At 46.7% G+C, this 27883-nt stretch overlaps 1 protein-coding gene across 1 annotated transcript in view; it reads right to left on the reverse strand.

The window, feature by feature from the left end:
• The window catches only part of RELL1 (RELT like 1), a 93851-nt gene that overhangs the window by 6302 nt on the left and 59666 nt on the right, over positions 1–27883 (reverse strand). The window contains exon 5 of the mRNA XM_075346954.1: positions 13867–14115. Coding sequence (XP_075203069.1) covers positions 13867–14115 — 249 coding nt within the window. The remainder of the gene's footprint in view (positions 1–13866; positions 14116–27883) is intronic.

Here is a 27883-nt window from a genome sequence, read left to right on the forward strand (position 1 = left end):
TTTGCCTACACCAAAAAGCTCTCAGATGAGGTAACAAAAACCTGCTGACAGATACCCTTTAAGAATTGTGCCTGTAAGCCCAGGTCCCTTAGACCCTGCTACACACGTGGTTAAAATTTGTGGTACCCCTCATTTAATGAAAGAAAAACCCACAATGGTCATAGAAATAACTTCTAAAATCTATGAAAATGAACAAATGAAAGTCAGACATTGCTGCTTTTTAGCTTCCACAGAATAAAAAAAAAAAATATAACTCATGAAATCGGCCTGGACAGAAATGTTGGTTCCTCCTTAACTTAATATTTTGTTGCATAACCTTTCGAGGCAATCACTGCAATCAAACGATTCCTGTAACTGTCAATGAGACTTCTGCACCTCTCGACAGGTATTTTGGCCACTCCTCAAGAGCAAACTGCTCCAGTTGTCTCATGTTAGAAGGTTGCCTTTTCCAGACGGCATGTTTCAGCTCTTTCCAAAGATTCTCAATAGGATTTAGTTCAGGGTTCATAGAAGCCACTTCAGAATAGTCCAATCTTTTCCTCTTAGCCATTCTTGGGTGTTTTAAACTTTTTAGCTGTGTGTTTTGGGTCATTATTCTGTTGCAAGACCCATGACCTGCGACTGAGACCAAGCTTTCTGACACTGGGCAGCACATTTCTCTCTAGAATCCCTTGATAGTCTTGAGATTTCATTGTACCCTGCACAGATTCAAGACACCCTGTGCCAGATGCAGCAAAGCAGCCCCAGAACATAACAGAGCCTCCTCCATGTTTCACAGTAGGGACAGTGTTCTTTTCTTGATATGCTTCATGTTTCTGTCTGTGAACATAGAGCTGATGTGCCTTGCCAAAAAAGTTCCAATTTTGTCTCATCTGGCCATAGGACATTCTGCCAGAAGCTTTGTAGCTTGTCAACATGTAGGTTGGCAAATTCCAATCTGGCTTTTTTTATGATTTTTTTTTTCCCCAACAACTGTGTCCTCCTTGGTCGTGTCCCATCAAGTCCACTTTGTCTCAAACAAGGATAGATAGTGCGATCTGACTCTGATGTTCCTTGAGCTTGCAGTTCACCTTTAATCTCTTTAAAAGTTTTCTGGGCTCTTTTGTTACCATTTCTATTATCCGACTCTGATTTGTCAAAATTTTTCCTCCTGTGGCCACGCCTAAGGAGGTTGGCTACAGTCCCATGGATCTTAAACTTCTGAATAATTTGTGCAACTGTAGTCACAGGAACATCAAGCTGCTTGGAGATGGTCTTCTAACCTTTACCTTTAACATGCTTGTCTATATTTTTCTTTCTAATCTCCTGAGAAAACTTTTTCCTTCACTTCTTGTAGTCCATGTTGAATGTAGTACCCACCATGTCACCAAACAGCACAGTGAGTAACTGTAGCCCTATATACAGGCCCACTGACTGATTACAAGACTGTAGACATCAGTGATGCTAACTAGTGGACATACCTTGATTTAACATGTCCCTTTTGCACATTATTTTCAGGGGTACCATCATTTCTGTCCAAGCCTATTTCAGGAGTTTTATTTTTTTAAGAAATCTGTGGAAGCTGAAAAGCAGCAATGTCTGACTTTTATTTGTTCATTTTCATATATATTTTTTATTATTACTTTTGTCAGATTCAAGCTATTTCTTTGACTATTGTGGGGGGGGTTCTCCATTAAATGAGAGCTACCAACACTTTTGACCACGTGTGTGTACCTCAATCCCAGCTGCCGTTACAATAGAATAGTCTCCAGTGTAGGCAATGTTCAGCCTGGACTCCTGACAGACACATTGCAGCGATCCGTCAGTGAGATTTCTGCATGACCTTGTGATGTATGTAGCTCAAAGTATTGTCTATACTGGATAGAATTGCATCCAATTCTTAACTGCAAGGACTAGAGGATGTTCATAGTCACTGACTACAAACAAATTGTTTTAAATACAAGGGGCTGCTGATACGTTTTTGGCTTTACCCAGAAAGAAATGAGATGGGATGATGAAACTTTACATTTATTCCACATACTCTCCACGGATGTCAACACACTTCTTATAGTGGTATTCCAAGTTCTGAAAGCCGAGCAAAAAGAAGAATTTCAGTTGTTCTTTGGACAGTTTGCTGCGCCTTTTGGCCTTCAGAGTTGCCTTCATATGGTCCAAAAGTTCGATGTAATACCTTGCATTGATGGTGGAACCCTTTTGAAGGTAGTCCACTAGCAGCATTCCCTCCTTTTTCTAGAACACAGACGCCATCACCTTAGTGGCTGATTTTTGCACCCTGGACGAGGAGAACCACTGTGCCTCTACTCTTTTGACTGCTCTTTGTTTTCAGGGTCATACAAATAAATCCAGGTCTCATCCATAGTGACCAGTTGATCCAGGAAGTTCTGATCAGTCCAGAAACGCTGGCAAATGGACCGGGAAGTTCTCACTCGCATGCTTCTCTGATCTGTTGTCAAACATTTGGGGATCCACTTTGTAGATAGCTTCCTCATGTCCATACATTCATGATTAATTTACACAAACACGTTCACGGGAAATCCCCATGATGTCTGCTATTGCTTTAGCTGAAATTCGTTGATTCTCCAGTATGAGGTTGTGCACAGAATCGACGATCTCCAGAACAACCACCACTCTCGGTCGTCTAGGACGTTCCTTATCATTGGTGCTGAAGTGGCTGAGTTTTAAAGAAGTGTTTCACCCATATCTATTATTTGCTAGATCGATATGTTGAGAAACTATCTTTCTCTCAAATACCTTATGTTGGCAATAGTGCCTGTGAGCGGCGCTATTGCAGTCTGCTCTTCCCCATCGCTTGATCCCCGGTGTCCGTGACCTCGGGGGGATCCGATGATGTCACGCCAACTTCCTAATCACGTGACATCACTGAGGCCGGCCCCAGTCTTCCTGAGTCAGTGGGCTGTGTTTCACTGCTCGTCACAGCCCAGTGTGTCTCCTGCTTGCAGCACTCTGCTGTGAGGAAGCTGGGAGCTGATGGGTTGTCATGCTGGGTTGTGTTGAGCGGTGAAACTCCGCCCATAGCAAATCACTCATGGAGACTGCGGCCGGCCGTGGTGATATCAGGTCAGTAGGAAGTTGATGTGACATCACCGGATCCCCAAGGTCACAGAGCCCGGGGGTCAGGCGATGGGGAACAGCAGTGCGCAATAGCGCCACTCACAGGCACTATTGCCAACATAAGGTATTTGAGAAACATTGTTTCTCAACATAATATCGATCTAGCAAATAATAAATATGGTGAACCACCCCTTTAAATTTGTCAACCCAGTTCTTAAGTATGGAATATGAAGGGCATTGATCCCCCAATGTCTGTGACATATCACCAGCAATATCCTTTGCGGACTTTCCTTGCAGAAACTAGAATTTTATCACTCCTCTGCTTCCAGTTGCTGTGAATATCGCATTAGATGCTGCCTTTTTGTTTCCCCGCGTGTGTAGAACACTGTTGCCATAAGCAACAAACACAAAATTTTAAAATCATATATTAGACACATAAGGCTTTAGTGTGATGTAACATTCGTTACCATAGAAACAAAAAAGATCACAAACTTAGCAGCCCCTTGTACATGTAAAATCTCATTTATAGAGTGACACCAGAATCAGATCAGTGGTGATCCGACACCCAGTGATCACCGATCTGCTCTTAATCCAGCTCAAATCAAAATTAGTCACATCCCTCTATTGCAAAGTAAGGTTTATTAACTAAAATCTACAAACGTTGTGCCGTTTGCAATAAATAAAAAAAAACTCAAATACAAGTAATATAACAAGTTATTTCTCCAAGTTAATCACTAAAGGCAACTTTTACTGACTACTTCAAGTCTGAGAACTATTCACCCCCGTCTTGATGAGCCTCTTCAGTACTTAGTAAAGCACTTTGGCGGTTATAAACTGTTGCAAACGTGATTCAGAGACAGACACCAGCTTCCTATAGCATTTCTGAGGAATCTCAGGCCATTTCTCATGGCCAATGGTCTACAGCTCTCACGATTATTGTTTGGTGGCAGTAGCGCAGCTAGCAGGGGGGGCAGAGGGTGCAATAACCCCGGGCCCCGTGCTCAGAGCTATAATACAGCTAACTATATCAGTGACACTGCACCTTTAAATATATCGACTTGGCCGCGTCACGAGGTTTAGGTCCTATCATACAGCAGCGCATTGTGTGCAGAGGATTCCCTGCTGTCCTTCCAGGACCTGTGCCGGCTCTGCCTCCCTCTTCCTCTGCTGCAGACGGAGCTCTGGGCTGATAAAAGACGCAGAGAGGATCTAGATTATGTGCAGTGAGGAAGGGACAAAAGTTACTGTGGTGACAGGTGGCAGAGTGCTCATTACTGTGCAGTGTTTGGGCCTGATACCATGTATACAATGAGGGGATGTGTGTGGGGGAGGGGGGCTATTACACTGTACAGTGTTTGGGCCAGATACCATGTATGTAATGAGGTGGTGTGTGTGGGGGAGTGGGGCTATTACACTGCAATGTGGGGGCCCGATACCATGTATGTAATGAGATGATGTGTGTAGGGGAGGGGGCCAGATACCATGTATGTAATGAGGTGGTGTGTGTGGGGGAGGGGGGCTATTACACTGCAATGTGGGGGCCAGATACCATGTATGTAATGAGGTGGTGTGTGTGGGGGAGTGGGGCTATTACACTGCAATGTGGGGGCCCGATAGCATGTACGTAATGAGGTCATGTGTGTGGGGGAGGGGGCTATTACACTGCAATGTGGGGGCCCGATATCATGTATGTAATGAGGTGATGTGTGTGGGGGAGGGGGCTATTACATTGTGCAGTGTAGGAGGCCGATACCATGTATGTAATGAGGTGATGTGTGGGGGGAGGGGGCTATTACACTGCAATGTGGGGGCCCGATACCATGTATGTAATGAGATGATGTGTGTAGGGGAGGGGGCCAGATACCATGTATGTAATGAGGTGGTGTGTGTGGGGGAGGGGGGCTATTACACTGCAATGTGGGGGCCAGATACCATGTATGTAATGAGGTGGTGTGTGTGGGGGAGTGGGGCTATTACACTGCAATGTGGGGGCCCGATAGCATGTACGTAATGAGGTCATGTGTGTGGGGGAGGGGGCTATTACACTGCAATGTGGGGGCCCGATATCATGTATGTAATGAGGTGATGTGTGTGGGGGAGGGGGCTATTACATTGTGCAGTGTAGGAGGCCGATACCATGTATGTAATGAGGTGATGTGTGGGGGGAGGGGGCTATTACACTGCAATGTGGGGGCCTGACAACATGTATGTAATGAGGGGATGTGTGTGGGGGGGGGCTATATATTATAAGGGTCTGATAACATGTAGTGTGGGTTCATTACACTGTGAATAGGGAGCAGTGGGCCCATCATACTTTGTATAGGAGAGCTATGGGCCCATTATAATTTGTAGAGGGGAGCTGTGGGCCCATTATACTGTGTATAGGGAAGTTGTGGGCCAATTATACTGTATAGGGAGCTGTGGGCTCATCATACTCTGTATAGAGAACTGTGGGGACATCATACTTTGTATAGATAGCTATGGGGACCATCATATTGTGTACCTGGGAGACTCAGGAGACATTGTTAAATGTTAAGTAGTGGACACTTAAGAATCATTATTGTTATAGAGGAACTCAGGGTATTGTGACCATCACAGGCACACTGGGGGCATTATTACATTCTAGGGGCTAAATGTGGACACTTTTCTAGGGCACTTTCCAAGGGCAGTAATAATTTTGAATGGGGCAATTTTAATATCTATAGAGCACAAATGAGTCATTATTACCATGTGGGGGTACAGCGGTGGCATTAGTATGTGGGGTGCTAAGAGCAATGTTATTGTACCACACAGCAGGTGCAGTAATAGGGGCACATATGGCAGCAGTGGCTCAGTATTGGGGTATCAGGAGGATGAGGGGTTTGTGCAGGTCAGGAATAGATGGGGTCCGGGCTAGAAATGTGTAAAGTCAGATGAGTCTGTGTTGTCTTTTCTGCAGATGAGCCCTGGCTGGAGAAGTCGTCATGTCGGGCTGGGCCAGAAAGAAAAGACGAGTAAAGTGAATTACGCCATCAGAAAGAACATTAGCTGTAAGTCACTACCTATATCTGTACTATAATCTCTCACATGTACTGCAGGACTGATATCTACCACTATATGGTCACCATATGGCGGTAATATCAGTGTTGGCCTTTGTGTAGATTTATTTTTTTATTTTCAGTAACAGTGTGGTCATCTGCTGAGGCTCCTCTATACCCATTATTAAGGCGTGATACTATAGTTGTTACCAGGTTAGGCGCTCATTCATATGTTTTGCCCCCCCTCTCTCCCCCCCCCCCCCCCCCCCTGAGCTGAACCACTAGCTACGCCACTGTTTGGTTGTCAGTGTTTTATAAAAAAAAAAAAAAAAAAAAAAAAAAAAAAAGAAGAAAAGAAGGATCATTGTCTTGCACAAAAAAAAGATACAAAAAAAATAGCAAAGGCAATGAATATTGCTGTAGATACAGCTGGAAGCAGAGTTCACAAGTTCAAAGTTTAATGAAAACACGAGCTACACTCCCTGGACATGGCTGAAGGAGGAAACAGTCGCCGCCTTACATCAGATTCCTGAGAGGACGTTTGTCAAAAACCATCAAGTGACCACAAAAACCTGCAGCAAAACTTGGAGGCAGCAACCACTGAGGTTTCACATTGCACAGTAATAATACTACACACTGATGGTCTCTATGACCAAACCCAAAGACATATCCTCTACTGACCCAAAAGCACAAGGAATGTGAGATTCAATATACTCAAAGCCATAGTGCAGAATTTTGGAGATTTTGTTCTATGGAGCGATGTAACAAATATGTATCTTTCCAAGCCTATGGATCAGCAAATTTTGTAGGAGTAAGAATGAAGCATATGCTGAAAAGAAAACTTTGCCTACAGTGAAGCAGATCGGAAGCTTAGCGATGCCGACAATGAAGCATGGCAGAGGCTCAGCAATATCTACAGTGAAAGTGATCCTATAGTCAAGCATGGCAGTGGCTCTGTGACACCTACAGTGAAACATAACGGAGGCTTGGAAACACTTACAATGAAGCATGGCGGAGACTCACTGACACCTACAGTAAAGCAGGGCAATAGCTCTGTGATGCCTATAGTGAAGCATTGTGGTGGCTCGGTGACTAGTACCGTGAAACATAGCGGTGGCTCGGTGATGCCTACAGTGAGGCGTGGCGGTGGTTTGGTGGCACCTAGAGTGAAGCATGGCAGTGGCTCGGTCATGCCTATGGTGAAGTAGAGTAGTAGCTTGGTGACATTACAGTGAAAGATGGTGGTGGCTTGGTGGTCAGGAAATCCTAGGTGAAAATTTCATGCCACTGGACCTTTCAATGGGTCAATGAACCATCACACTAGAACCCCACTGAAAATCTTTGATTGGATTTGAATAAAGCATTGGGGATGTAGAGTGCAAGATCCCCGCCAATCTGAAAATGATAAACCTATTATAAGAACAGGTCATGAATAGCATATGACCAGGCAATCCCTTTAAGCTTTATTTAGATAAAACAAACTATCAGTATAGCTGTATACTACAACAATAAAGCAATACCCGATCTGGGAGAAATGGGAAATTAAGTTTTGCAGACACACAAATTAGCCTAAAATGCACTGTGAAGTCAAAGTACTCTGAATTTGCATGTGTTACTCACAGCAAGTTGGGCTGCAGTGTGTACATCGCCCTGGCCAAAAACTGATGCTCTAGCAGGATACAGCTAAACCCCCACTAAGTGAAGGCATCACAGGTGCAGGAGAAGCACATCACACTCACACCTTCATGGAATGGAGGGGAGGTGACTGCTAGATGATAAAACTGCACACAAGTGACTTGCATAGAGCGCTGTTCACATGCAGATGACACAGTCACAAACCCGCAGCCTATTAGGTAACGCCCTTCTATTAGATCAGGCGGGCTGCCAAGCCGTACTCCACTGTATATCATGCACGGACAGACACTCTACAATGCAAGGCCCAACAGAAAGGGGCCTGGCTGTATCCTGTACAAACAAAAAAATATGAGGTTTTTGTTGGTATTTATGGCCATAAAACGTAAGCCTACACCCTCGTCAAGGGACCTCATGTCTGTAGGTCCCTACACTAAATATAAAAAAGCAACAATAAGAGGATAATGTCCTCCAAAAATCAAGTATTACTCACAGCAAGTTGGGCTGCAGTGTGTACATCGCCCTGGCCAAAAACTGATGCTCTAGCAGGATACAGCTAAACCCCCACTAAGTGAAGGCATCACAGGTGCAGGAGAAGCACATCACACTCACACCTTCATGGAATGGAGGGGAGGTGACTGCTAGATGATAAAACTGCACACAAGTGACTTGCATAGAGCGCTGTTCACATGCAGATGACACAGTCACAAACCCGCAGCCTATTAGGTAACGCCCTTCTATTAGATCAGGCGGGCTGCCAAGCCGTACTCCACTGTATATCATGCACGGACAGACACTCTACAATGCAAGGCCCAACAGAAAGGGGCCTGGCTGTATCCTGTACAAACAAAAAAATATGAGGTTTTTGTTGGTATTTATGGCCATAAAACGTAAGCCTACACCCTCGTCAAGGGACCTCATGTCTGTAGGTCCCTACACTAAATATAAAAAAGCAACAATAAGAGGATAATGTCCTCCAAAAATCAAGTATTACTCACAGCAAGTTGGGCTGCAGTGTGTACATCGCCCTGGCCAAAAACTGATGCTCTAGCAGGATACAGCTAAACCCCCACTAAGTGAAGGCATCACAGGTGCAGGAGAAGCACATCACACTCACACCTTCATGGAATGGAGGGGAGGTGACTGCTAGATGATAAAACTGCACACAAGTGACTTGCATAGAGCGCTGTTCACATGCAGATGACACAGTCACAAACCCGCAGCCTATTAGGTAACGCCCTTCTATTAGATCAGGCGGGCTGCCAAGCCGTACTCCACTGTATATCATGCACGGACAGACACTCTACAATGCAAGGCCCAACAGAAAGGGGCCTGGCTGTATCCTGTACAAACAAAAAAATATGAGGTTTTTGTTGGTATTTATGGCCATAAAACGTAAGCCTACACCCTCGTCAAGGGACCTCATGTCTGTAGGTCCCTACACTAAATATAAAAAAGCAACAATAAGAGGATAATGTCCTCCAAAAATCAAGTATTACTCACAGCAAGTTGGGCTGCAGTGTGTACATCGCCCTGGCCAAAAACTGATGCTCTAGCAGGATACAGCTAAACCCCCACTAAGTGAAGGCATCACAGGTGCAGGAGAAGCACATCACACTCACACCTTCATGGAATGGAGGGGAGGTGACTGCTAGATGATAAAACTGCACACAAGTGACTTGCATAGAGCGCTGTTCACATGCAGATGACACAGTCACAAACCCGCAGCCTATTAGGTAACGCCCTTCTATTAGATCAGGCGGGCTGCCAAGCCGTACTCCACTGTATATCATGCACGGACAGACACTCTACAATGCAAGGCCCAACAGAAAGGGGCCTGGCTGTATCCTGTACAAACAAAAAAATATGAGGTTTTTGTTGGTATTTATGGCCATAAAACGTAAGCCTACACCCTCGTCAAGGGACCTCATGTCTGTAGGTCCCTACACTAAATATAAAAAAGCAACAATAAGAGGATAATGTCCTCCAAAAATCAAGTATTACTCACAGCAAGTTGGGCTGCAGTGTGTACATCGCCCTGGCCAAAAACTGATGCTCTAGCAGGATACAGCTAAACCCCCACTAAGTGAAGGCATCACAGGTGCAGGAGAAGCACATCACACTCACACCTTCATGGAATGGAGGGGAGGTGACTGCTAGATGATAAAACTGCACACAAGTGACTTGCATAGAGCGCTGTTCACATGCAGATGACACAGTCACAAACCCGCAGCCTATTAGGTAACGCCCTTCTATTAGATCAGGCGGGCTGCCAAGCCGTACTCCACTGTATATCATGCACGGACAGACACTCTACAATGCAAGGCCCAACAGAAAGGGGCCTGGCTGTATCCTGTACAAACAAAAAAATGAGGTTTTTGTTGGTATTTATGGCCATAAAACGTAAGCCTACACCCTCGTCAAGGGACCTCATGTCTGTAGGTCCCTACACTAAATATAAAAAAGCAACAATAAGAGGATAATGTCCTCCAAAAATCAAGTATTACTCACAGCAAGTTGGGCTGCAGTGTGTACATCGCCCTGGCCAAAAACTGATGCTCTAGCAGGATACAGCTAAACCCCCACTAAGTGAAGGCATCACAGGTGCAGGAGAAGCACATCACACTCACACCTTCATGGAATGGAGGGGAGGTGACTGCTAGATGATAAAACTGCACACAAGTGACTTGCATAGAGCGCTGTTCACATGCAGATGACACAGTCACAAACCCGCAGCCTATTAGGTAACGCCCTTCTATTAGATCAGGCGGGCTGCCAAGCCGTACTCCACTGTATATCATGCACGGACAGACACTCTACAATGCAAGGCCCAACAGAAAGGGGCCTGGCTGTATCCTGTACAAACAAAAAAATATGAGGTTTTTGTTGGTATTTATGGCCATAAAACGTAAGCCTACACCCTCGTCAAGGGACCTCATGTCTGTAGGTCCCTACACTAAATATAAAAAAAGCAACAATAAGAGGATAATGTCCTCCAAAAATCAAGTATTACTCACAGCAAGTTGGGCTGCAGTGTGTACATCGCCCTGGCCAAATACTGATGCTCTAGCAGGATACAGCTAAACCCCCACTAAGTGAAGGCATCACAGGTGCAGGAGAAGCACATCACACTCACACCTTCATGGAATGGAGGGGAGGTGACTGCTAGATGATAAAACTGCACACAAGTGACTTGCATAGAGCGCTGTTCACATGCAGATGACACAGTCACAAACCCGCAGCCTATTAGGTAACGCCCTTCTATTAGATCAGGCGGGCTGCCAAGCCGTACTCCACTGTATATCATGCACGGACAGACACTCTACAATGCAAGGCCCAACAGAAAGGGGCCTGGCTGTATCCTGTACAAACAAAAAAATATGAGGTTTTTGTTGGTATTTATGGCCATAAAACGTAAGCCTACACCCTCGTCAAGGGACCTCATGTCTGTAGGTCCCTACACTAAATATAAAAAAGCAACAATAAGAGGATAATGTCCTCCAAAAATCAAGTATTACTCACAGCAAGTTGGGCTGCAGTGTGTACATCGCCCTGGCCAAAAACTGATGCTCTAGCAGGATGTGAGTAATACTTGATTTTTGGAGGACATTATCCTCTTATTGTTGCTTTTTTATATTTAGTGTAGGGACCTACAGACATGAGGTCCCTTGACGAGGGTGTAGGCTTACGTTTTATGGCCATAAATACCAACAAAAACCTCATATTTTTCTGTTTGTACAGGATACAGCCAGGCCCCTTTCTGTTGGGCCTTGCATTGTAGAGTGTCTGTCCGTGCATGATATACAGTGGAGTACGGCTTGGCAGCCCGCCTGATCTAATAGAAGGGCGTTACCTAATAGGCTGCGGGTTTGTGACTGTGTCATCTGCATGTGAACAGCGCTCTATGCAAGTCACTTGTGTGCAGTTTTATCATCTAGCAGTCACCTCCCCTCCATTCCATGAAGGTGTGAGTGTGATGTGCTTCTCCTGCACCTGTGATGCCTTCACTTAGTGGGGGTTTAGCTGTATCCTGCTAGAGCATCAGTTTTTGGCCAGGGCGATGTACACACTGCAGCCCAACTTGCTGTGAGTAATACTTGATTTTTGGAGGACATTATCCTCTTATTGTTGCTTTTTTATATTTAGTGTAGGGACCTACAGACATGAGGTCCCTTGACGAGGGTGTAGGCTTACGTTTTATGGCCATAAATACCAACAAAAACCTCATATTTTTTTGTTTGTACAGGATACAGCCAGGCCCCTTTCTGTTGGGCCTTGCATTGTAGAGTGTCTGTCCGTGCATGATATACAGTGGAGTACGGCTTGGCAGCCCGCCTGATCTAATAGAAGGGCGTTACCTAATAGGCTGCGGGTTTGTGACTGTGTCATCTGCATGTGAACAGCGCTCTATGCAAGTCACTTGTGTGCAGTTTTATCATCTAGCAGTCACCTCCCCTCCATTCCATGAAGGTGTGAGTGTGATGTGCTTCTCCTGCACCTGTGATGCCTTCACTTAGTGGGGGTTTAGCTGTATCCTGCTAGAGCATCAGTTTTTGGCCAGGGCGATGTACACACTGCAGCCCAACTTGCTGTGAGTAATACTTGATTTTTGGAGGACATTATCCTCTTATTGTTGCTTTTTTATATTTAGTGTAGGGACCTACAGACATGAGGTCCCTTGACGAGGGTGTAGGCTTACGTTTTATGGCCATAAATACCAACAAAAACCTCATATTTTTTTGTTTGTACAGGATACAGCCAGGCCCCTTTCTGTTGGGCCTTGCATTGTAGAGTGTCTGTCCGTGCATGATATACAGTGGAGTACGGCTTGGCAGCCCGCCTGATCTAATAGAAGGGCGTTACCTAATAGGCTGCGGGTTTGTGACTGTGTCATCTGCATGTGAACAGCGCTCTATGCAAGTCACTTGTGTGCAGTTTTATCATCTAGCAGTCACCTCCCCTCCATTCCATGAAGGTGTGAGTGTGATGTGCTTCTCCTGCACCTGTGATGCCTTCACTTAGTGGGGGTTTAGCTGTATCCTGCTAGAGCATCAGTTTTTGGCCAGGGCGATGTACACACTGCAGCCCAACTTGCTGTGAGTAATACTTGATTTTTGGAGGACATTATCCTCTTATTGTTGCTTTTTTATATTGAATTTGCATGTGGTTGCAAAGCCTGATTTCTCTGCACTGGAGCATCGGATTACTGCAAATCAGATATCACTTTTATAAATGACTTGAGAACCATACCAATGTTTTCTGCAGAAAATCCTCCTGTCAGATCCCCCTTAGGCTAGGTTCACATTTCCGTTGTTTTGCATCAGTCATATGCGTTGCTTAACGCATGTGACTGATGCGTTGTACAATGGATGACAAAGAACAGAATTCATTGTCGGACTCCGTTGTGTGCGGGGGGTGGAGCACGAGGGGGGCGGAGTTCGAGGTGGGTGGAGCCGAGCGGGGCCGTGGCGCTGAGGACGTCAGTGCCGCGGGGACTGCAGGGCTGGGGACAGGTGAGTGAGTGCGCGTGCGTGAGTGTACATGCCGAGTGCGGGAGGGGGCGTAGCCGAGCGGGAAAGTGTCGGCCTCCCTGCACATGTATCCAGGGTAAATATCGGGTAACTAAAAGCAAAGCACTTTTTGCTTGGTTACCCGATATTTACACTGGTTACCAGCGTACTCCGCTTAGCGCTGGCTCCCTGCTCACGTAACCAGTGTAAATATCGGGTAACTAACCAAAGCGCATTGCTTGGTAACCCGATGTGTATCCTGGTTACGGGTGCAGGGAGCCAGAGAGAGCATGCGCAGCAAAATCCTACGGATTGCGCTGCTCAAAAAAGTTACAGGCTGCGTTCCTTCCGCCCTGCGGTCAGTCGTTCCACGACTGATCAGTCGGGCGGAGGGTGCAACACAGCATCATCAGTTACAATCCGCCGCTCATACAAGTCTATGGAAACAACGGAATCCACCAAACGGATTCCGTTGTTTACCAGAGCAGCGGATTGTGACTGATACAATTTAACGGAAGTGTGAACCTAGCCTTAGGAGCACTGTAATTAAGCGCACAAGGTGAATATAAGACTCATGTTTAGTAGGTAGATTATTATGTACACGCACACAGTAACACAGCTTACAGGGATATTACCTTCCTACAGAAAGGACGGTGACGGCTCCTGGTCTGACCTTCTTCAATTCTTTCTGCTTCAGTGGTGACCTGATCATATTCCAGCGTTTGTTGTTGCATCGACTGCACACGTTTTTGTCGGCCACTCCCCCAATAGTATGAAGATGGTGCCCACGACAAGAGTGCTTGGATGGAGTCCCGTCAGGAGAGGATGGGCTGACCGGAGACGTGGGGCTCACAGGAGTGTTCGGAGTGTTTGGGGTGGTTGGGCTAGAAGTAAAGGAAACAATCAGTATTGAAAGAGCGATGGCTGAACCCAAAACCCTGAGTATTTACGTAAGTAACCCAGGACCAGCAATTCCTTTCCTGGGATCATGGACAATCCAAAAATTGTTTAAAGGGATCATCAACTTATATATATATATATATATATATATATATCAATGCATTAAGAGTATCAACAGATTGCTTAGAATTCTACTTGTATTAAGAAAGTTGACCTATGTCCAGATTTCGGCGCCCGTCCTTACAGCTGGATGGCTATCTCGTGCTCGTGATGGGGCTCACTGACTCATCAGTCGCTAAGCCAGTCCCTTGCTTGGTCTATACATCAGATGTGAGGGAGGGGGCTGGCCAGTGAGCCCCTCACAAACATCACAAATTACATATTGGCCCAGGAAAGCCAAAAACAAACCAGAAGTGGAGGGCTGATATCCAGAGATCAGGCCATCTGTGTAACAATCCAAGTACAGAAATTAGCTGTGTATAACATCTAAGGTGAAAAACCTCTTCTGTGAATTGCTTCTTAAAGGGGTTATCCTCTACCCAACCAGTAGGTGAGTATTACTTTGTGTTTTGTGTGTGCACCATTCTGATCCCACCAATAACGTGTGTAAAGCACTGGTTTATCAAGAGGGAATATTAACAAAGGTAATACAATAATAGTGGGATCAATTTAGTAAGAAGCAATTACTGTAAATGAAGGGAATTTTGTTTACTTACCGTAAATTCCTTTTCTTCTAGCTCCTATTGGGAGACCCAGACAATTGGGTGTATAGCTTCTGCCTCCGGAGGCCACACAAAGTATTACACTTTAAAAAGTGTAACCCCTCCCCTCTGCTATACACCCTCCCGTGCATCACGGGCTCATCAGTTTTGGTGCCAAAGCAGGAAGAAGGAAACTTATAAATTGGTCTAAGGTAAATTCAATCCGAAGGATGTTCGGAGAACTGAAACCATGAACCAAAAGAACAATTCAACATGAACAACATGTGTACACAAAAGAACAACAGCCCGAAGGGAACAGGGGCGGGTGCTGGGTCTCCCAATAGGAGCTAGAAGAAAAGGAATTTACGGTAAGTAAACAAAATTCCCTTCTTCTTTGTCGCTCCATTGGGAGACCCAGACAATTGGGATGTCCAAAAGCAATCCCTGGGTGGGTAAAAGAATACCTTGATAAAAAGAGCCGAAAAACGGCCCCCTCTTACAGGTGGGCAACTGCCGCCTGAAGGAGTCGCCTACCTAGGCTGGCATCTGCCGAATCATCGGCATGCACCTGATAGTGTTTCGTGAAATTGTGCAGACTCGACCAGGTAGCCGCCTGACACACCTGCCGAGCCGTAGCCTGGTGTCGCAATGCCCAGGACACCGACGGCTCTGGTAGAATGGGCCTTCAGCCCTGCAGGAATCGGAAGCCTAAAAGAACGGTAGGCTTCAAGAATCGGTTCCTTGATCCACCGAGCCAAGGTTGACTTGAAAACCTGAAATCCCTTACTCTGGCCCGCGATAAGGACAAGAGCGCATCAGACCGGCGCAGGGGCGCCGTGCGAGAAATGTAGAGCCGGAGTGCTCTCACCAGATCTAATAAATGCAAATCCTTTTCACCTTGGTGAACTGGATGCGGACCCAAAGAGGGTAAGACGATATCCTGATTGAGATGAAACGGGGATACCTTAGGGAGAAAGTCCGGGACCGGACGTAGAACCACCCTATTCTGGTGAAACACCAGGAAGGGGGCTTTGCATGACAGCGCTGCTAGCTGAGACACTCTTCTGAGTGATGTGACTGCCACTAGGAAGGCCACCCTTTGCGAAAGGCGAGATAGAGAGATCCCGCATCGGCTCGAAAAGTGGCTTCTGAAGAGTCGTCAGCACCCTGTTAAGATCCGAGGGTGTTAACGGACGCTTGTAAGGTGGGACCGGAAAGCGCCGATACTTGTCCCTTGAGAGAGCCGAGAGACAAGCCCTTGTCCATTCCGGATTGAAGGAAAGAAAGAAAAGTGGGCAAGGCAAACGGCCAGGGAGTAAAACCCTGATCAGAGCACCAGGATAAGAAGATCCTCCAAGTCCTGTGATAGATCTTGGCGGACGTTGGTTTCCTGGCCTGTCTCATGGTGGCAATGACATCTGGAGATATCCCTGATGACGCTAGGAGCCAGGACTCAATGGCCACACAGTCAGGTTTAGAGCCGCAGAATTCAGAAGGAAATATGGCCCTTGAGGCAGCAAGTCTGGTCGGTCTGGGAGTGTCCACGGTTGACCCACCGTGAGGTGCCACAGATCCGGGTACCACGATCACCTCGGCCAGTCTGGAGCGACGAGGATGGCGCGGCGACAGTCTGACCTGATCTTGCGTAACACTCTGGGCAGTAGTGCCAGAGGAGGAAAAACATAAGGCAGTCGAAACTGCGACCAGTCGTGAACTAGCGCGTCTGCCGCCAGAGCTCTGTGATCCTTGGACCGAGCCATGAATGCCGGGACTTTGTTGTTGTGCCGAGACGCCATTAGATCGACGTCCGGCGTTCCCCAGCGGCAACAGGTCTCTAGAAACACGTCCGGGTGAAGAGACCATTCCCCTGCGTCCATGCCCTGGCGACTGAGAAAATCTGCTTCCCCGTTTTCTACGCCCGGGATGTGAACTGCGGAGATGGTGGAGGCTGTGGCTTCCGCCCACAGCCGAATCCGCCGAACTGCTCGGAAGGCTTGACGACTGCGCGTGTGCCGCCCTGGTGGTTGATGTACGCAACCGCTGTGGCGTTGTCCGACTGAATTCGGATCTGCCTGCCCTCCAGCCACCGCTGGAACACCTTTAGGGCTAGATTCACTGCCCTTATCTCCAGAACATTGATCTGAAGGGAGGACTCTGTCGGTGTCCAGGTTCCCTGAGCCGAGTGGTGGAGGAAGACCGCTCCCCACCCTGACAGACTCGCGTCCGTCGTGACCACAGCCTCAGCTGGGGGCCGGAAGGATTTTTCCTCCGCCCAGGAAGTGGAAAGAAGACACCACTGAAGAGAGGTTTTGCTGCAAGGGAAAGAGAGACGTTCTTGTCTAGGGACGTCGACCTCCTGTCCCATTTGCGGTGTCCGATAGAATCGGACGCAGACGAAACTGCGCAAGGGAACTGCCTCCCTTGCTGCCACCATCTTCCTTAGAAAGTGCATGAGGCGCCTCAAGGGGTGACTGGGCCCGAAGGAGAGATTGCACCCCTGTCTGTAGTGAACGCTGACTATGCAGCGGAAGCTTCACTATCGCTGAGAGAGTATGAAACTCCATCCCGAGGCAAGTCAGTGATTGGGTCGGTGTCAGTTTTAACCTTGGAAATTTGATGATCCACCCGAACCCCTGGAGAGTCTCCAGAGCAATGGTCAGGTTGTGTTGACATGCCACCCAGGAGGGTGTCTTGACTAGAAGATCGTCTAGGTAAGTGATCACCGAGTGGCCCTTGTAGGACCACCACCACTGCTGCCATGATGAAGACCCGTGGGGCTGTCGCCAGGCCGAATGGCAGTGCCACGAACTGAAGTGTTCGTCCCTGATGGCGAAACGCAGAAAGCGTTGAAGCTCGGGTGCGATCGGCACATGGAGATAAGCATCCTTGATGTCAATTGATGCTAGGAAGTCTCCTTGTGACATCGAGGCTTCAGAGTGTTCACCGCCTGAAAAAGTGCATCGGCTCGCTCGGGGGGCGGAGATGTTTTGAAGAAACGAGTCGGAGGACGAGAGCAGAGCTCTATCCTGTAACCGTGAGACAGAATGTCTCTCACCCATCGGTCTTGGACATGTGGCCACCAGGCGTCGCAAAAGCGGGAGAGCCTGCCACCGACCGAGGATGCGGTCTTGGTGAGGCCGAAGTCATGAGGAAGCCGCCTTGTGACTTAGACCGCCATGCAGAAGAGTTCTTCTAGCCCTCCTCTGACCTGTTGGACGTGGAGGAACGGAACTTTGCTGAGGACCGAAATGACCGAAACCTTTGGACTGGGGCAAGGACGAGACCTTTCCCTTGGACTGTCTAGTAACTTCATCCAATTGCTCGCCAAACAAACGGTCGCCAGAAAATGGCAAACCGGTTAAGAACTTCTTGGAAGCAGAGCCTGCCTTCCATTCACGTAGCCACATGGCCCTGCAGACTGCCACCGAATTGGTGGATGCTACCGCTGTACGGCTCGCAGAGTCCAGGAACGGCGTTCATGGCGTAGAACGAAAAAACCTACGCCTGAGAAGTGAAGGACACAACCTGCGGGGCAGAGGTATGTGCAACCGCAATAATCTCAGCCAGAGAAGTTGAGATAGCTTGGAGTGCCCTCACGGCTGCGAAGGCTGGAGCAAAAGATGCGACTATGGCTTCATAGATGGATTTCATCATAAGCTTTATTTGCCTGTCAGTGGCATTCGTGAGAGATGTGCCACTAATACTACGGATCTAGCCGCCAGCCTAGAGACTGTAGAATCCACCCTGTGACACTGAGCCCAACCCTTAACAACGTCAGGGGGGAAAAGGGGTAACGCGTGTCAATAAGGCGCTTAGTAAGCGCTTGTCCGTAAAGTTCTGTGCTTTTAGACGGCCCCTCTGGAGTTAGAGTGATCGAAACACGCACTCCTGATGAAGTCGGGGAAGGTTCCCAGCGGGCCCGCTTAGCCTATCAGAGGCCGCGGTCCGTGACGGAGTTCTCACCGTGGGATCTGGGTGTTACCCCAGGAGCCCCTTGTTGTACCGACCCAGAGGGACCCGGGAGCGATGAACTCACAGCTCCCTGGCCCTGTGTTATCGGTCTGGACTGCAAGGCTTCCAGTATCTTAGCAGACCCTCTGTCCATAGACTGAGTCCTGGAATGTGAAAGCTACTCAGAGATTTGCTGATTCCAACATGCAAACTCTGTCCCTGTCATCTGTGCAGTGGAAACCGGCGGTACCACCTGGCCGAGGGTCCCACCAGTGCCGGAGGCTCCGGCTGAGTGAGTGCCCTCGGGGCCAAGCATTGTACACAATGAGGGTATGTGGAACCTGCCTGTAATATAGCCGCACAAGAGGTACAGGTTGTAAAATAAGCCAGTACCTTGGCACCCTTACTCTTTAAGAGCAGACAACAGCATGTCGTCCGCAGAGTAATCAGTGAGGGTATACAGCCAAAAGCAAATAATGCTGCCGAACAGTGAGATCATATACCATATAAATAAACATATATATATATACACTGCGGCACCAAGGGGGGTCAGCACCTGAAAACTGGTGCCCCACAGTGCTCAGTGAGGGGGAAGGAGGATACCAACGTATGCTCCAGCCCTCCCTGCCGACGTCCAGTCGGCCGTCCCGTCGTTACCCCTGACTGGCAGGCCCGAGAACGGGAGTATATGGTACTAGGCCGCAAGAGCCGGGGACTAAATTTAAAAACGCGGCCGGCAAACATGGCGCGGTCGGCGCGGTAGTCCCAGTCTCACAAACCACTCAGCAACCGCTGCGGCATTTGTAACACAGATGCTGCATGCACCGTCCCTCAGGGGACACAGAGTACCTTATGATGCAGGGCTCTGTCCCTGATGATGTCCAGTCTCCTATCCGTCAGAATTCCCCAGGGGCTGCGGATGGAGTCCGGTCCCAGTGCATGGCGACCGGTTAGGATCCCCCTCTCCCAGAGCAGTGTTGAGCAGATTCTGAGATCCTCCACCGGCAGAATTATAACAATGGCTGCCGGCGTTCCGAGGGGAGGAGAGAGCCGTGGGCGGAACCGCAAAAGTGCGGGAACCTGGTGGCCCATAGTGATCAGTGAGGGGGGCGGAGGACAGCGAAGTGTGCTCCAGCCCTCACTGTCGGCATCATACCGACCGTCCCGCCTTTCTCCCTGACTGGCAGGCTCAGGGGCGGGAGTTTAACACACTAGGCCGCAAAAGCCGGGGACTAAAGTAAAAACCGCGGCCGACAAACAGGCACGGTCGGCGCGGTAGTCCCAGACAAAAAATCCACACCGCAGTCGCAGCTGCGTCTGAGGCCAAGGTACTTCATGCACCGTCCCAACGGGGACACAGAGTACCTGTAGATGCAGGGCCATGTCCCTGACGATACTCCGTCTCCTGTCCGGCAGATTCCCCCAGGGGCTGCGGAGGGAGCCCGGTCCCAGTGGCTGGATGACCGGTTAGGATCCCACTTCCCCAGAGCCCCTAAGGGATGGGGAAGGAAAACGGCATGTGGCTCCTGCCTGTGTACCCGCAATGGGTACCTCAACCTTAACAGCACCGCCGACTCAGTGGGGTGAGAAGGGAGCATGCCGGGGGCCCTGTTAGGGGCCCTCTTTTCTTTCATCCGATATAATCAGCAGCTGCTGCTGACTAAAATGTGGAGCATTGTGTGCATGTGTGCCTCCTTCAACACAAAGCATAAAACTGATGAGCCCGTGATGCACGGGAGGGTGTATAGCAGAGGGGAGGGGTTACACTTTTTAAAGTGTAATACTTTGTGTGGCCTCCGGAGGCAGAAGCTATACACCCAATTGTCTGGGTCTCCCAATGGAGCGACAAAGAAAGGGGGTTTATATGGGACGTCCATAACAATATTTCATGAACTCTTAAAGTAGATGGTTTGTAAGAAAAAGCAGACATGGAAAAGTGCTGGAAAATGTAATACCCCCCTCCCCCATACTGCTCACACAGAGCTTACATAAACGATGACTGAGGAAATCACCATGCAAATTTCCAATGACAAAACAGTCATTTCCAAAAACATCCACTAGGTGGCAGACGTTACCATTCATTTTCCTGCTCTAGAAGGAGCAGTCACTGCTGTTTAACCCCTTATATATGGCCCCTTTTCTGATGGCAGCTGGTGGGTCTACTGAAGCTCCCATCATTGTCATGTAGGTACCACTATGCTGCCATAGGAAGGGTTTTTATAACAAATGGATAATGTGCTCTATAGAATGTACCAGTCTGTGTACTCTAACTTATATCTATATTCTATATGTAACCCCTTCTAATGTACAGCACCATAGGATCAATGTTGCTCTATCCACCACCACCACCACTACTACTACTAATGATAATAATAATATGCATCAATACTAATGTACTGCAGCACATGGAACAGGCGACCAAGTAGCTGCAGGTTCCAGTTCATGGTTCCACAGATTTATAAAAAAACAAAAAAAGTAAAATTACAATATAACTACAACTCATTACCCCCCAAAACGAGCCCTCATATGCCTATGTTGCCTGAGAAAATTAAAAAAGGGACAAAGAACAAAGAACAAAGGCATCAAAAAATGGCTTTGATGGGGAGGGGGTTAAGAAATCATTAATCTGTACCAGGGCTGGAAATGTCATGGCACGAGCAAAGTGTATATTTCTGAAGTTATACAAGTACATCTCAAATTAGAATATTATCAAAAAGTTCATTTATTTCAGTAATTCAATGCAAAAAGGGAAACACATGTTATATAGTCATTACACACAGGGATCTATTTCAAGTGTTTATTTCTCTTAGTGTTGATGATTATGGCTTGCAGCCAATAAAAACCCAAAAGTCATCTCAGAAAGTTAGAATAACTGCCACAAAACACCTGCAAAGGCTTCATAAGCGTTTAAAATGGTCCCTTAGTCTGGTTCAGTAGGCTACACAATCATGGGGAAGACTGCTGACTTGACAGATGTCCAGAAGGCAGTCATTGCCAAGGAGGGTAAGTCACAAAAAGTCATTGCTAAAGAAGCTGGCTGTTCAGAGTGCTGTATCCAAGCATATTAATGGAAAGTTGAGTGGAAGGAAAAAGGGTGGTAGAAAAAGGTGCACAAGGAACCGGGATAACTGCAGCCTTGATAGGATTCTTAAGAAAAGGCCATTCAAAAATTTGGAGGAGATTCACAAGGAGTGGGCTGCTGCTGAAGTCAGTGCTTCAAGAGCCACCACACACAGACGTATCCAGGACATGGGCTACAACTGTCACATTCCTTGTGTCAAGCCACTCATGACCAATAGACAACGCCAGAAGCGTCTTACCTGGGCCAAGGAGAAAGAACTGGACTGTTGCTCAGTGGCCCAAGGTGCTGTTTTCAGATGAATGTAAATTTTGTATTCCATTTGGAAATCAAGATCCCAGAGTCTGGAGGAAGAGTGGAGAGGCCACAATACAAGCTGCTGGAGGTCTAGTGTGAAGTTTCCACAATCAGTGATGGTTTGGGGAGCCATGTCATCTGCTGGTGTAGCTCCACTGTGTTTTATCGAGACCAAAGTCAGCGCAGTCATCTACAAGGAAATTTCAGAGCACTTGATGCTTCCCTCAAAATTTTTGGAGATGTAAATTTCATTTTCCAGCAGGACTTGGCACCTGTCCACACTGCCAAAAGTACCAATACCTGGTTTAATAACCACAGTATCACTGTGCTTGACTGGCAAGAAAACGTGCCTGACCTAAACCCCATACAGAATCTACGGGGTATTGTCAAGAGGAAGATGAGAGACACCAGACCCAACAATTAGCAAGAAATTGGCCATAATAAAGTATTAGCTTATGGGACCACTCAGTAGTGTCCCATAAGGAATTGCCTGCTCCATGAAGCATAAATGACTGGAGAAAAACAAGAGATACGGCAAAGAGCATGTGTCAAAAGTTCCATTTTATTCATAAAAATATCAATTGTAATAAAATCACAACAATATGTGATAAGAAGGACAAGGATCGGACAGAATGTGGGGGAAAAGTGGGTATGGGGGGGGGGGGGTTTGAATGTGGAAGCAACCTGCCTCTCAGAAGCAACTAGGGTAAAAAATCAAGTGACTAGGTTGCCATCAACTGTAGGGCCAACCTATAGTAGAAAGCTGGTGGTGAATTGGGACCAAGAGAATATGTGTCATGTGAACCACATGAGATATGCAACCAAACAGCAAGTGGGTATATAAGCATGTAGTAAGCCCATCTGGAAAATGTAAGACCACAGTGAAAATAAGGCAGAGTGACTGCGCGGGGCCACAGGTGAGGACCAAGTGATTCCTCAATTTGCACATAAAAAAGTGTATATATATATATATATACACATGCACAGCAAGTCTGAGCCAGGTGCACCGCGCGATCAAAGCGCCTGAGAATATGGAAAGTTTCTCAGTTATGACTGTGGCAGAGAAGCTAACCAGAGAGGGGCTGCTGAAGTGTACATGCAACCATAATCACCGGCTGAAAGCAGCACACATATAATCTCCCATTATAATACCACAAGCAATTAAGGGTTAATGCTGGTGCTGGACAAACTAAGGGAGAGTATATGGCATTACAAGGCACAGGGTAAATGTGCGATTATTGGTCCCAATCCAAAACAGCCTCCTGACAGCTGTTTCGCAGCGTTGCTTTTTCGAAAAAGCAACGCTGCGAAACAGCTGTCAGGAGGCTGTTTCCTGCCCCTCAGAATCCACCACCAGGTATACTTATTGATGTTGCCTTTCCATTGTTCCGCCTTCCCTTGGCTGTACGGTGTTTTGGATTGGGACCAATAATCGCACATTTACCCTGTGCCTTGTAATGCCATATACTCTCCCTTAGTTTGTCCAGCACCAGCATTAACCCTTAATTGCTTGTGGTATTATAATGGGAGATTATGTGTGTGCTGCTTTCAGCCGGTGATTATGGTTGCATGTACTCTTCAGCAGCCCCTCTCTGGTTAGCTTCTCTGCCACAGTCATAACTGAGAAACTTTCCATATTCTCAGGCCCTTTGATCACGCGGTGCACCTGGCTCAGACTTGCTGTGCATGTGTATATATATATATATATATATATATATATATATACACTTTTTTATGTGGAAATTGAGGAATCACTTGGTCCTCACCTGTGGCCCCGCGCAGTCACTCTGCCTTATTTTCACTGTGGTCTTACATTTTCCAGATGGGCTTACTACATGCTTATATACCCACTTGCTGTTTGGTTGCATATCTCATGTGGTTCACATGACACATTCTCTTGGTCCCAATTCACCACCAGCTTTCTACTATAGGTTGGCCCTACAGTTGATGGCAACCTAGTCACTTGATTTTTTACCCTGGCTGCTTCTGAGAGGCAGGTTGCTTCCACATTCAACCCCCCCCCCCATACCCACTTTTCCCCCACATTCTGTCCGATCCTTGTCCTTCTTATCACATATTGTTGTGATTTTATTACAATTGATATTTTTATGAATAAAATGGAACTTTTGACACATGTTCTTTGCCGTATCTCTTGTTTTTCTCCAGTCATTTACCAGACCCAAGAATGCAGACGACTTGAAGGCTGCTATCAAAGCAACCTGGGCTTCCAAAACCCCTCAGCAGTGCCACAGGCTGATCGCCTCCATGCCACGCCGCATTGATGCAGGAATTCATGCAAAAGGAGCCCCGACCAAGTATTGAGGCATTTACTGTACAGACTTCTCAGTAGGCGCCAACATTTCTGACTTGAAAATCATTTTTTCAGTTGGTCTTATATAATATTCTAAATTTTCTGAGATAATGACTTTTGGGTTTTCATTGGCTGTAAGCCATAACCATCAACATTAACAGAAATAAACACTTGAAATAGATCCCTCTGTGTGTAATGACTATATAATAAATATATAGGAATAGATTCCTCTGTGTATAATGACTCTATATAATATATAAAAATAGATCCCTCTCGGTGTAATCACTCTATATACTATATAGGAATAGATCCCTGTGTGTAATGATTATATAGTATATGTGTTTCCCTATTTGTATTGAATTACTGAAATAAATTAACTTTTTGATAATATATTTTAAAGGGAACCAATTACCAGGATTTTCGTGTATAGCCTAAAGCCAGTGCTATACTGGCACTATCAGGCTGATTCTATACATACCATTAGTGGTCAGCTCGGTTGTTTAGGCTTTCAAATCCAAGAAAGTAAACTTTAAAAAATCATCAGCTACTTGATTGGCATTTGCAACGCAGCAAATATATATGGGTAGGTATTCATATGGATTCCCGCCCCCTTCCCCACCTGTTGTCCCTCCCTCTCTCTGTTCTCTATGGTAAGTATTATACAAACGATTCACTTTGTTGAAGGACCTGTGTGATGTCATACCCATGTGACCTGGTATCCAGCTATGTTGGCGGAGGCCCTGCCCCTTCTGGTCACATGGGTATGACCTCACACAGGTCCTTCAACAAAGTGAATGGTTTGTATCATACTTACCATAGAGAACAGAGAGAGGGAAGAACAACAGGCAGGGGGGCGGGAATCCATATGAATACCCACCCATATATCATCTGCTGCGTTGCAAATGCCAATCAAATAGCTGATGATTTTTTAAAGTTTACTTTCTTGGATTTGAAAGCCTAAAGATCCGAGCTGACCACTAACGGTCTATAGATAATCAGCCTGATAGCGCCAGTATAGCACTGGCTTTAGGCTTTATACGAAAATCCTGCTGATTGGTTCCCTTTAAATTTATATACCTGTTCATTATGGATGTAGCCAGGCTCTGCCTCCCGCAAGCATAATCCATACAGGCACCATTATACCTCCTCCCACCCCTCCAGAAATGAAAGACACTCACCAAGTCTGGCACCAGAGAAGCAAGGAAAAAATGCGAGATTTAAAAAATAAATAAATAAATAAATAAATAAATAAATAGAACAATGTATGGAGAATCCTCAGTCACTCACTTTGTAAGGTTGTTACTATTTTTAAAAAGGGTTATAATGTTGTTATAAAGGGGTTGTCCATTACTTGTATGACACTGTGTCCCATTTAAAATAAACAGCATCCCCTCCCCTCTTGGACCAGTGGTGTTGTAGCAGTGTCGGTGCTGCGACGCTCAAGTGACAGCATGTGTGCACCGACAGCTCGTTAGCGGCTGCTGAATGCGGTCACGTCATGACTGCAGACATAGCACTGACACCCTTGATCCAGGAGGAGAGCATATGCGTTTTCCAATTCACATGGAGCACTGGTGCATATTAGAAGTAGATGTCCAAATAGTGGACGACCCCTTTAACACTAGAAGTCCCAGGAATTTCGAGCTCCATAGGGTTCCAGTGGTAGAAATGTTAAATGATCCCTCTCTGGGACTTCTAGTGTTAATTCTAAAAACAAGACAATCACAGCATAAAATGGAAATAAGCGTGGATAGCCATTTGATAGCCACCAAACCATGTATCCTGCATTTTACTAAAAATATGAAGACCCCAATATTGACCAGTAAAAGTGGGGAGTTTCTGCGAACGATCCTGTGTGAACATAGGCACCCACTAAAGGTCAGTTTACATACACAGACCGGCGGCACAATCCAACCGCCAAATCGGTAATTTTTTCTATATCAGCAGACGTTTAATAGCCAGTTTACACAGTCACACCAAAGCAAACTATGCACAGAGCGACCTAGACTAGACCGTTCAGTGCACAAAGGCGGCCATAGTTCTGTAGTGCAGCACAAAGGATCATTTCCCCTGGTGAGCGAGCGTTTTGCTCATTCATCGGGGGATCCCGAGCCTGTTTACAAGGCAAGGTAATTGTGAAATGAGTGTTAATAACAAAACTCATTCAACGCGCCACTATCCCCATAAGGGAGAAGGCACACAGCCGTATGACTTGTCCGAGGATCACAACACAATGTTCGGACCGGCTGGCGGCTCTCCAGACCTCAACGTGATAGCCGCCTAGAAATACATGAAGCTGACCCGCTCGGGTCAGACAAGCCGCCGGCCAGTCCAAGAATTGCAATGTGATCCTCGGACAAGTCATACAGCCGTGTGCCTGCGCCCTAAGGCCGGGGCCACAAGAGGACTACTGCAATCCTCGCATGATACTCGGCTCACGCTGGCAGCACAGCAGGAGCAGAGTGTCATGCGAGTGTCACTGCGACTGAGGGCCGATCTTGCAATCGGACCACAGCTGCGGGGGGCGGGCCGTCTCTGAGGAGGGGAGGGAGGGACTTATCTCCCTCTCTCCTCTGTTACAGGCTATTGCCATTTTCACCCTGCACTCGCGGTACACCGATGTAATGCGAGTGCAGTGCGATTTTTCTCTCGCCCCATAGACTTGAATGGGTGCGAGAGAAACAAGGATCGCATTGCACCCACAGCATGCTGCAACTATTTTCTCGGTCCGATTAGGGCTGAGCAAATAATCGCTCATGTGTGCTGAAACATAGGCTAATATTGGCCCGAGTGGAATGCGATGTTTTATCGCACTCCACTCGCTTTGATTTTCATTCCATGTGTCTTAGGCCTAAAGAAGTGAAACACTCGACAAGCTATGTGCGCACATTGAGAATTTGGTTACTGAAATTTTTGCATTATTTCTCATTTCTGCATCTCTTGGCAGGAAAAAAAAAAAAAAAAAGAAACTGCAAAAATGCATGTTTTTGTTGCATTTTTACCTGCGTTTTTAAATGGAATTCAACGGGTGAAAAATGCAGGCAAAAATAATGAAAGAATTGACATGCTGCAGATTATATTCTGCACCAAATCTGCAAGGAGAAAATACACTTCAGGATTCTTATCGACTTTGCTCGAATTGGGATTTGCTTGCAATTTTTGTGACAAAACTGCACTAAAAAAAACCCTAAAAAATTAAATAAAAACGCTGTGTGAACACATCTTAAAACTTATGTACTTTTACGCTGCTCTGGTAAAGCAATTGGAGCTGTCTGGATGCTATTGGCAAAGAATATGATTTTACATTAAAGGACCCTATCCATAGACTAAGGGTACCGTCACACTTTAGCGACGCACCAGCAATCCCACCAGCGATCTGACCTGGTCAGGATCGCTGGTGTGTCGCTACATGG

The sequence above is a fragment of the Anomaloglossus baeobatrachus genome, chromosome 1 (assembly GCF_048569485.1).
Source record: "Anomaloglossus baeobatrachus isolate aAnoBae1 chromosome 1, aAnoBae1.hap1, whole genome shotgun sequence".
Classification (NCBI taxonomy): Eukaryota; Metazoa; Chordata; class Amphibia; order Anura; family Aromobatidae; genus Anomaloglossus; species Anomaloglossus baeobatrachus.